At 35.3% G+C, this 11,937-nt stretch overlaps 1 protein-coding gene across 2 annotated transcripts; it reads right to left on the bottom strand.

Moving 5' to 3' along the window:
• Positions 1 to 3,068: 3,068 nt before the first annotated feature.
• On the bottom strand, positions 3,069 to 9,552 carry LOC113041309 (complement receptor type 1-like). 2 transcript variants are annotated; one of them, XM_026199772.1, is made up of 12 exons: positions 9,398 to 9,552; positions 8,490 to 8,696; positions 8,310 to 8,406; positions 8,017 to 8,090; positions 7,511 to 7,696; positions 7,204 to 7,434; positions 5,594 to 5,782; positions 5,316 to 5,501; positions 4,353 to 4,449; positions 3,819 to 3,892; positions 3,476 to 3,655; positions 3,069 to 3,377 (listed from the first exon to the last, which is right to left on the bottom strand). In XM_026199772.1, the coding sequence occupies exons 1-12, from the start codon at positions 9,447 to 9,449 to the stop codon at positions 3,196 to 3,198; spliced, it is 1,755 nt and encodes a 584-aa protein (XP_026055557.1). In that variant the 5' UTR covers positions 9,450 to 9,552; the 3' UTR covers positions 3,069 to 3,195. The 2 variants fall into 2 exon arrangements, with proteins under 2 accessions (XP_026055557.1, XP_026055558.1); XM_026199773.1 differs by having other exon boundaries at positions 7,204 to 7,392.
• Between the last annotated feature and the right edge of the window lie 2,385 nt (positions 9,553 to 11,937).

The following is an 11,937-nucleotide window of genomic DNA, read 5'->3' as shown; positions in this document are numbered from 1 at the left end:
CATGGACAAGACAGTTGGTCCGTGTATGTTTTCGGTTTATGGCTTCAATATTTCATTCGGACTTGTGGGCGGAGCTGGAACGCTGCTTTCATCTGATTGGTCGAATCGGATCGGTTTTCATCTGACAGCCTTCAGCTGAAATGTCTGCTACTACACTCACTGTTAATTAGCATAATATTTGAATCAGATGTAGCTGGGCACATAATTCGTGCTGCTGAGACCTGCAAATTATTTCTAGGTTGTAGTATTGTATGAATATTGTCCCACTGATAAAAACAGTGCAAATAGTTCTGTCCCTTTGGATAACAGTAAAGTGAAAATAAATATAGTTAAATTTATGAAATAAAATTAAATAGGATTTTTTGGGAAGGTAAGTCTGGCCAGTTATACAAGCAACACGAGTCGGACGAGTCTAAAGATATGAGCTGAATTGGGTGAAACATTAAAGTTCTAGTCTGTGTCAATTACTCTCATAATAAATAATAATAATAATGTTAACTGTATTTTTCGGTATAAGTTGCATCAGTCCAAAAATACGTCATGACGAGGAAAAAAACATATATAAGTCGCACTGGACTATATGTCACATTTATTCAAGACCAAGAGAAAACATTACCGTCTACAGCCGCGAGAGGGCGCTCTGGGGTAGGCTACAGGAGCACTGAGCAGCATAGAGCTAATTTTACTATTTTTATTTAGAAATGTAACTATATTCATTTTTACAATTATTTATTAATGTCACACACACACATACCTAGTGCCTTATGACTTAAAAGATGAGAGTGGTAAATGTTACAGACATGGAACTGTTCAGTCTATTATTGATTTTAATTTCCACTTCACTGTTATCCAAAGGGACAGAACTATTTGCACTGTATTTATCAGTGGGACAATATTCATACAATACTACAACCTAGAACTAATTTGCAGGTCTCAGCAGCACGAATTATGTGCCCAGCTACATCTGATTCAAATATTATGCTAATTAACAGTGAGTGTAGTAGCAGACATTTCAGTGCTTCACTTGCACTGACTCTTATTTTGCCTGAAAGAATGACAAGACTGAGCTGAAGGCTGTCAGATGAAAACCGATCCGATTCGACCAATCAGATGTTTCAGCTCCGCCCACAAGTCCGAATGAAATATTGAAGCCATAAACCGAAAACATACACGGACCAACTGTCTTGTCCATGTTGTCTCACTTGATTGAATCCTCTTCTTGAGATTTGAGTCTCTGACCTTCTGTAAGCCCCGCCTTGTTCACACAATGATTGACGTGGCGCGAGGGCGGGGACACGTGATCGGCTCGGAATGCATTTTCAATGTGCACATTGAGTTTTGCTACATTCATTTTGCACCAAACGTTGCACAAATGTATTGGAAAATGTAAATGTAAATACAGAAATGCATTGCCATTTTACATATTGCATTGTCATTTTGCATATTACATCCCAAATTTAATAATGCTACCCATATGCTTCCATAGTTACATTCTGTGAGAGTTAAGCAAACAAAATAAAGATGGCGTCTGAAAGTTGTGGTCGGTGGTCAGTTTGTGTGTAAATGTATGTTTCTGATCAACGTTTTCCACTTTTGATGTCATTTCTAGCGAGAAATCAATATTGCAGTAATTAAATATTCACTTTGTTATCACCAAAGCTCTCTATTTTTTGCTGTAGATCATTAAACCATTACACTGCCTCAGAAGCCTGTCCAAAATCAGTTTTGTGAGGTGCCATCGTGCAAAAACGCTGCCTGCAAAGTCATTGCCTGATAAGACAGCGAGGCAGCAAGTCACCTGCCTAAGTTTTCGGATGCAGCCGCGGTTGTGGCTCCAGTCGAATTCAATGAGGCGCGGTGGTTTATGGGATGAGTAGTTCCAGCGCTCGAAATGAAAATATGTACACAGTCTTGTATTTTTCACTCGAAATGATATGTTATATGCTTATGAGTTCAGCCGTAGCTGGTTATCCTCACACATGCTCTAAAACTCTTTAGATACGGATTTTTCCGAAAGTCAATGGGAGAAATGAATGGGAAATTTACTTCCGGCACCCAAGCGCTCTTGGGCTGTGGACTTACTCCATTAGTTCAGTTTTTTTTTTTTTTTTTTTTTTTTTTGCGTTTCTTTTTATCCATATTTATATACCTGGGTAAAATATCCAGAATTAGTTGTTATTTGATGTTATTTGAAATTTGATGTAAAAATGTATTATGATTTAATTTTACAAGGTTGTTGTTATAGGCACAACAGTCTAATCAGCGGTGATTAGCTAAACAGAATAGCACAGCCTCAAGGGTAATCGTAAAAATAATTAATAAAGTAGTTACCAGATTAAAATATTAAGGACGTAAATTAATCCAACTTTTACTATGCAAATTCATTAAGAATAGATGACCCGAAAATCACCTTTCGGTCATAAACTATGGCCGACTTTCTTAGATTGTTTACAATCAATTTGCTTGCCATCGATAGTAATTTTAAATCAACAACTCAATTACATAAGATTAAGCATTAAAACTTAAATTTCATACCTCAAAATAAGCTTTTGTAGAAAATGCCTCAGACGACCTCTGCTTTTCCCGCTTCTTCCCATAGATATGTTACAGGACTGAACTGCGCGTGCGTGAAGCGTCGATGTACTCCACCCCCACGTAGTTCGTGTTTTTCTGTTTTCTAACTCTAAACATATATGCATATTTTTACGGATTTTAAATACTTAAACATTCAAACGCTAACCACTTTCCATTTTTATTATAAGACTTTAGGGTAAAGCACATAATTTATCACAGAAGAAATAACCATACAGTACATATGGATTTTTGTTTTCTTTGGTAACATTAGGATAGCTTACTTTTTTTTTCAAATGAATGTTCTGTCTTTTATTATATATATATATATATATATATATATATATATATATATATATATATATATAAACATGAAAACAAGCTGTAAGAATATATAATGCTGTAGAGTAACAGAAAATATACAAATGTAAAATATTAATAAAAAAAATCAAGAGTGCTACATTTTCAACAAAAAAATAGTCAGAGTAAATACTAAATAGTTCTCTGCTCATTTTAATGAAATACAGTGAACAGAAATAAGCTTAATTATGACTTTGAGACAGCCAGGTGTATTGATTCTTTCAGCTGAATATTTGTTTGTTGCATTGCTCCATGTGCAGATTTCTACACACATTGTGGAAGTTTTGGAATCCATTGCCCATCTAAGCCACAGGTGACAAAACTCTGCCCTATAAGCCTTGAACCAGGATTGCAGGCGATTGTCACAGAGTTCCCAAGTCTATAGACCGCCCTATAGCCCCTCATTCTTGATCCACCTGGCACACGTGGGTTAGGACAGATAATGTCTAAAAAACACAACAAATAGTGTGTCAATTCATTTATGCATACATGTCTGACATATATCTTATGGTCAATATTCAGTGACCACTCTTTATATATGTACCTTTGCACACAGGAGGAGGAGCGCTCCAGGTGCCGCTCTTGGTGCAGTAAATCTCTCTCTCACCAAACAGAGCTCCAGAACGGCAGAGATAGGTCAACACGTGACCGAAGGGAACATGGTCATATATGGGGTCAATCATCTCAGCGCTCTTGACCTCTGGAGGTGGAGGACAGTGCACAGCTGCAAAACACACATGTATCATCCATCTATGAGACTGGTGTAGGCTGCAGCGTCTGTGTACAGCAGTAAGATATATCCATAGGCAATTGGTTTGCAATATTTGAAATCAAGCTATACAGCATCAACAAAAACATGGAAAGAAATATCAAAAAAACATTCATACGTTCACACACAGGTCTCCTTCCGTCCCAGCCTCCATCCCTGCAGGTCTGCACTTTTGAGCCGATCAGCTCATACCTATCGAGAGCCATTATAAAAGATAAAAATAAATAAATAAAATTGGATGAATGTCTAACACCATGACATTTAAAAAAAAAAAAATAGGGGTTTTACGGTGGTGCCATAGAGGAACCATTTTGGTTCCCCAAATCAAACAACTCCAAACTATCAATTAATATCTTGTGAAGTGAAAAATTGCATGTTTGTAAGAAGCAGATCCCTCAAGACAGAGCTTTTGACTTCTCAAGACATTAACTGAAGGACTGGAGTGGTGTGGATCACTTGGGATTATTGTGATGTTATTATCAGCTGTTTGGACTCTCATTCTGACGGCACCCATTCACTACAGAGGATTCATTGGTGAGCAAGTGATGCAATGCTACATTTCTCCAAATCTGATTAAGAAACAAACCTATCTACATCTAAGAACAGAACTGATATTGCACTAGTATTATAACTGTATATAGCTGTATCTCACCCTTCATCACAGACGGCGGTAGCTGTATCTCCAAATGAAACGCCTGTATACTCAAACTGGCCATTGGAAATCTCTCCAGCAGATCCACATTTCTTTCCTTTTGATATAAATGAATGGTTAGATTCTTCCAACACAACAGAAAACAGTGTACGGCTTCACATCATCTTGTGATGTTAATAATAACCTTGAAGGCAGACATTCTCTCTTATCTTTAACTTTAGAAGACGAATATCCCATAAAACCACAAAATCATAAGGTTAAACAATAGCACACTGCAAAAATTATTTTCTTTCTCAGTACCTTTTTAAACAATACTTAATATCTTAATTTTTTTTTGCTTCTCAAGTAAATATATCTTGATTCCAGGATTTTTGGTACTGAAAAACAAGATAGAAATACTGATTGCAAGAGCAAGGAAAATAACAGATAAAACTAGGTAATATCATTCAAATGAATCTATGATGAAATTATGTATGTATCTTATATGATTTTTCTTTTATGACAAAAATCATAAGGATATTAAGTAAATGTCTATGAAGATATTTTGTAAATTACCAACCGTAAATATATCAAAACTCAATTTTTGATTAGTAATATGTATTGCAAAGAACTTAATTTGAACAACTTTAAAGGCAATTTGTCAATATTTTAATTTTTTTGCACCCTCAGATTCCAGATATTCAAACAGCTGTTTCTCTGCCAAATATTGTCAGATCCTAATAAACCATACATCAGTGGAAAGATTATTTATTCAGCTTTCATGTAAAGTGAAAATCTAAATTTCAAAAATGTTAACCTTATGACTGGTTTTGTGGTCTATGGTTACATATGTGATAAATGAATATATTATTCAACGCATAAAGAATTAAATGATTACTAAATTAAAGAAGAAGAAAAAAACACCACAAATTTTCTTCAGTATAGAAAGTGAGAGCAAACTAAGTTAAAAGTCTTATGGCGTACTTTCACATCGGAGCGGCAGGTCTGTCCACTGGCCGTTCTGGCAGCGTATAACGGTCATTCCTCTGACCCGCCCGTATCCTATACTGCATTTGTAGCGAATGCTAGCACCTGACGGATACTCTCTCCGCGTGGAGGACCCATCTCTGGGGAAAGCATGAGGGTATGATGGAGGTGGACCACATTTATCTGTGAGAGAACCAAGCATCATTTAATATGCAAATGTCCATATTTATTTCTTAGACTATATATACATACACACAGATACTAGGGTAACCTACCAGTAATCCTTTTTGGGCGACACTCAGGCAAGGCCTGCCATTGGCCGTCTGATCCACACATGACCTGTGCTGGGCCAATCAGATCAAATCCCTCACTACAGTTGATGTCTAGAGTGTCTTTGGGTTTGTACACCCTAGATTCAGGTCTTATCCTCCCGTTTGCCACAGCAGGTGCTGCACAGGTGATCACTGATAATGAACAGGAGTAGAACATGTTCTTTATGCTTTTATTTGTAGTTTTTCCAATTTGGAGGGTTCATGAATTTGTTTAGGAACATGTTCTTCTACATCAGGATGAAAATGTAAAGGTGTCAATGTCCTCAGGCTAGCATTACTCATTATTCACAATATTGAATACTTTTAATGTGATGCAATGATTCAGAAAGCATCATCTGTACTTACAATGAAACTTTGGCTCCTTTTGGGTGCCATTTTGAAAGACTGAAGTAAAGTGCATTTAAAGAGATACGTTCAAAGTAGGGATGCACGATATTATCGTGCCGATATTAGAAAAGGCCGATAAAAGCTTTAAAAGTACATATCGTCCCAATATGAAAAATTATGCCGATATATCTTGCAGATAAGAGGAACATGTTAAATCGTATGTGCTCAGGGTGTTCTAGCAATAAGATCAGAATTTTGGCTCATACTTGAAGCAAATTTTTGGTGATTGGATTCCCAGTCTTGGATCACTGCATTTAAACTGAAAATGCACATACAGATTGATGCGTTCGGTGTATGATAGAGTAAAAACAGTAATAGCACGTGCAGTGGGTCCTAATGTTCACTCAATAAGGAGTTTTAATTCCATAAAGGGCACTGTTGGCCTACTTCTAATAAAATGAAATTAAAGTACACAAATAACATTCAGACTGTTTCTAATGAAATAAAGCAGTAATTAATGTAATAAAATCATAAGTATATTTTGATTTAAAGGTCAGAAGCTATAGCTTACATTAAACTAAATCAGAAACAAGACTTTTTAAATTAAATCATTCAATATATGCTGATTTATTCATTAACGTGTATTATGTTATATTTATTATTTAAAAAACTAACCAAAATTAAAGAAATAATTATAATAATTTGATTATAATTTCCACACAGGAGAGGCTTGGTGTTGTTTCCAAAACAAAAGCATATTATATATATATATATATATATATATATATATATATATATATATATATATATATATATATATATATATATATATATATATATATATATATCGGTATCGGCCAAAATTACTTTAAAAATATCAGATATTGGAATAATCCAATTTCGTGCATCCCTACTTTTAAGATAACAGAACTTGTGTTTGTGTGTGTGTGCTATGAACACAGAGGCACACACAGGCTACATGTATAATTACTTTCTTCTCATTCCAAAAAGAGCAATTAATGTCAGTAAATTGCTAAAACTTATCAGCGCTGTTGCTCATGTCACATTTACGAAAGGGTTGCTTCTTAAAAAAGGAGCAGCAGCAGCAAAAAAAGAAGGGAAAAAAAAGAAAAAAGATCAAATAAAGGTCATAGAGAGGACAGAAAACTGCCATTAGAAGCTAAAAACAATATATATGCGCATACACACAGAGACTTTTAACTTACCTGGAATCCTTTTTGGGCGACACTCAGGCAAGGCCTGCCATTGGCCGTCTGATCCACACATGACCTGTGCTGGGCCAATCAGATCAAATCCCTCACTACAGGTGATGTCTAGAGTGTCTTTGGGTTTGTACACCCTAGATTCAGGTCTTATCCTCCCGTTTGCCACAGCAGGTGCTGAACAGGTGATCACTGAGTATCCCCTTAACTCTTCGTATCTGTTGAAATGCATCACTGGAGGATAAAAAGTTTAGTTGAAATCAGGTTCAGACTAAGCAGTCAAACCAAGTGTGAAAACAGTATGAAATACCTTTTGAGCACACAGGCAAGTCTTGCCATTGGCCATCTCTTCCACATGTGACCTGTGGCAAGCCAATCAGATCAAATCCCTCACTGCAGATGATGTTTACAGTGTCTTGGGGTGCATACTGTGTCCTTTCTCCAGCTTGTATCTGTCTGTTTGCCACAGCAGGTGCAGAACAGATGATCTTTGACACTAAACCAAAAAAAAAAAAAAAGATTGTGCCAAAATCATGATTTATTATGAACAGTTACAAGAATCCAACACGAGAGGGCAACATTAAGCAGCAGAGCCAGTTTGTTTTCAACAAATCCTTGAAAAGTACCTTTAGAGGGATTTACCGCCATACTTAACATCTAATACACTGTAAGAGTCTGTCGAAACGGCTACTGCATTACACTTTTGCACAGTATTTTGTATTTTGATGAGCATGACCATTACAAACTTTGGAGTGTTATAATAAATCTAAGATAAATCTTTGTGATGATTTTAACATGACAAAGGGTTAAACTCACCCTCACAAATAGGGTTCGTGCCATTCCAACCTTTTTCTGTGCACATACGGACTCCTTCTCCTTTCAAAATATATCTGCATGAGAAAAATAATGAGTAAAAAAGACTTGAATATTGTGAAAGGGACACATTATTGGCATGCTTTAGTAAACAGTTAAGTAGAGATCTACAACAATAAAAGACAAAGACAAGCAACTCTACATTTATTCTTCCTTTTCTATTTATTATCAATGGACCATGTCTGGACCAGTTTATGGACTTTAGACAAAAAAAAAAGGAAAAATGTTTTAAATACCCTTCATTACAAACAGCAATGGCTTTATCACCAAATGATCGCCCTTCTTGACTGTATCGCCCGTTTTCTATGTCACCAAGTGCATTGCACTTCTTCTCTGAGAGAATAAATGAGAAAATGTGGAGAATAAAGAACGAATAAAAGAGATATTTTAGAGACAGATAAACAGATGCACCTTACTTTGGCATTTCATGTTCAAGGTTTGCCATTGTCCTTGCACACAAAAAGATGTTCGACTTCCTGCTGATGTTTCGTAACCCAGGGCACATTTATACATCACTCGTTCTCCATCATTGAACTCTACTTTTTGGAGATATTTTTCAAGCACCTGCTTGTCAGAATATTTTTTTGGTTCACCACATCGAAGGAGAACACGTCTTTGAGACACTGAAATGGAAAGTTTTAAAGCACAGCTCAACAACAAAAATAACGGTGAACAAGAATGCAGTTATATCAATTTCTTCAACAGTTTTGTTCATTAGTATGCATGTTGGCAGTCATACTAAAAATAACATATGCTTGCCATTAACCCACTTCAGTAATTACTGTACCAATATGATGATAGTCTGTAAAAATGTAAACAGTGCAGTATCTTTGACCTGTAACTTCAGGATATTATAAGTTTGACTTCAGGTGGTGGGAAATCTATTTTAAACGTGTGGTTAAAGAAAATAATAATGGTATGAATAAGAAACCTACTCCATCATGTAGGGATATAGCTATGAACTTGATGTTTAACGTTATGCCTATAGTATGAATCCACAGCATGCATCAGCCAGTAGCACTGAATATTGAAGAAAAAAAGCTTAGAAATACAGGATTACTTGAATTAAATGATCCAGCCTGGTGCCCATCAAACTAGACATCAGGCGGGTTAAAGCCATTTAAACACATAAACAGTAAAATATATCGTCTTTAATTCAAACATTATGTTTGTAAATAAAATATTTTCACTTGGCTGGAATAGCGGCGCTACGTCAAATGACGAAGTGCCACATCGAGCGTTTGTTGATTATATGTGTAAATAAATCCAGTACGATCCAGTTTTGTCGCGTAGACATTTAATGCTAAATTTAAAAGTTACTCACCGACGAAGTGCACAAACAGAAGTATGAGTATTTTCCTCCAAACAAGCGCCATGTTCACGAACTACTGTCCGTCACCAAAACAAACACTGAGTTTCGCGCAAAATGCTTTTAACAGAAGCCCACTGTGGTCACGAGCTCCGCCTGCCTTCAGTGCATCTCTCTCTCTCTCTCTCTCTCTCTCACACACACACACACACACACACACACACACACACACACACCTATACACTGAATCAGTTTAGAATGCATTATATGTTATATAGAGGTTTCCCAGAAACTGTAAACATAGAAAACAGAAATGTTTAAAGATTTTATTTCTTTTAAATACTTAGTTTTTTCTTTGAAAGCAATTGCTACTGGTAAAGGTTTTGTAACATATCATTAAAGCAAGCCCATACATGCTTCTTTAATGTCTGTATGTGAATTATCGTGCCTTCATTCTCTTAGTCATATCTATAGACGAGATGTTAAAATAATACTAGGAGAAGATGAGAGCAGCTCGATCAAAACTGTCAATATATACGGCTTTATAGCAATTGAGGAGAGTTTTATTTTATTTGCAACAGCCTAAACATTTCTGTTATCGTTTGTCATTGAGACACTTTGGATTCACAGAAGGGATCTTGGCGATATAGAGGATTTTTTCGTTGCAAACAGTTCTTCTAACAGAAGCACAACATATTTCCAGTCTACACAAAACCTCTGATATGATTATTATTTTAACAATAATGTCTTCAATAAAGATAAGACAAGCAGACATCTGAGGTCAGGCGAGTAAAGACGTGACAAAACACTCTTAAGAAAGGGTTGCCGTGATTTTGCAAAGTAAGACATGTTCCTGGATCAACATTATCGGACTTAACCCAATCCCTACCACTAAACCTAACCTTACCCATCATTTAGTCCTAAAATCTGAGAGAAATGATATCTGATTATCAAGAGTGTACACGCACCTAACCCTAATCATAAGCCTAAAACAGATATTTCCTGAAAAGTTATTCCTCAGTTCTGATTGGTTAATTGGAATGTTGTTCCAGGATAAATTAGGATGCTGATCCAGGAACATGATGTACTTGGTGAAATCATGCTCACCCTTAAGAAAGACAAACGTTTCTCCATCTGTTGCGGGTGGAGTGCCATTTAAAGACATGATGTCACAGTTTCTGTCGTTCATCCCTGACCAATCCTTTCCATCCCCATGTTTTCAGGAATTTACTGTAGAGATGAAATGTGCAACATTTTTTATATGTTTGCAACCTCGTTTAGTCTTGATTGTATCAAATATACAAGTAACGGCAATCTGGTAGCTATATTTTTCTCAGGAATTCAACATCCTCTAATCAAGAGTACGGCCAAAAACTAAATTACAATATTTATTTTCCATCCATTTATCTCTTCTTAAAACAGTATTAAGAATATAAGTGGCTCACTTGATGTTATTTGAGGACAAATCTTCTACAAAAAAGGAAACATTAGTTATCTTCTGGAGCTTTGGGAACAAAACTGTCCAGGGTTGTGTCTGTGAAGGTCAGACAACCCTCCCTATCCTCATCACGGCAGACCAGTCTGAACCAGAACTGTTTGTGGCCACTACGAAGGAAATTAAAACATAAATCGTTCCACAACGTCAACCAGCCATTGACCACAGCCAAAATAACAACAACAACAACAACATCAAAATAAAATAAAAATATTAAATTCACTTTCTTTTCAGTGACTTTTCTATTATTTTCACCAAAAATGCTTGGCTATATTAAACAAAAATGAATTAATAATTGGAAAAACATATCTGTTTATCGATTTAAAAAAGCTTGTATATAATTACAGGTAATAATTATTATAGGTAACTAAAACCATAAAAAAATGACTTAAAAATATTTATATGAAGAATCTGGTTCCAAAATGTAATCAATTTTGATTAATTTGATTAAAAACATTTATTTACCAATAAAAGGGGCAAGATGAAAACAAATATTTTCTGTTTCAAACTTTCACATAGCATCTTTAGGTTATAATAACATAAAAAATTTAAATCCAGATTTTGATTTTAAAAGATTTATTATAAAAAAATGTTTTTCCTAAAATGCAATAAATCATTGACACTTTTTTTCTCAAAATTCAATAAATCCATTGAATCAATATGAAAGTAATTTTTCATATTGAAACTGTTGAAAATACATAACAGTGGGTTGATCCACATATGACAGCCTCTGAACTTGGTCAATAGTAATTATAATATATCATAATCAATATATACTGGACTAAAAATACATCCATTAGTCATCGCTTCCAAAATGAATTCAATGGGTCATCTTGTTACACTATAAATTAATTACAGCAATAAAAAAAAATTCATCATGAACAAGAACGTGAACAACATTAATCAGATTAGAGCACAGAAATTCCAAAATGACATTTTCCTTACATTCAACTTGCAAAAGTGCATTCATCTTTGCTATTTTACATTCATTTAGTTGACTAGTGCTATGTGCTGTATCAACAAAAACATAAATAGCACTAATAAAAACACTAACACTGAC

This window comes from Carassius auratus, chromosome 23 (assembly GCF_003368295.1).
Source record: "Carassius auratus strain Wakin chromosome 23, ASM336829v1, whole genome shotgun sequence".
In the NCBI taxonomy this organism is placed as follows: domain Eukaryota; kingdom Metazoa; phylum Chordata; class Actinopteri; order Cypriniformes; family Cyprinidae; genus Carassius; species Carassius auratus.
The sequence above is the reverse complement of the archived record's forward strand: the minus strand, read 5'-3'. Positions and strand labels throughout refer to the sequence as shown.

Coding starts and splice junctions, on each gene's coding strand:
- LOC113041309 (XM_026199772.1), bottom strand. CDS start 9,449: ATGGCGCTTGTTTGGAGGAAAATACTCATACTTCTGTTTGTGCACTTC. Junction 5,783..7,203: donor TCGCCCAAAAAGGATTCCAG/GTAAGTTAAAAG, acceptor GTTCATTATCAG/TGATCACCTGTGCAGCACCT. Junction 3,893..4,352: donor ACCGCCGTCTGTGATGAAGG/GTGAGATACAGC, acceptor GGCTCTCGATAG/GTATGAGCTGATCGGCTCAA.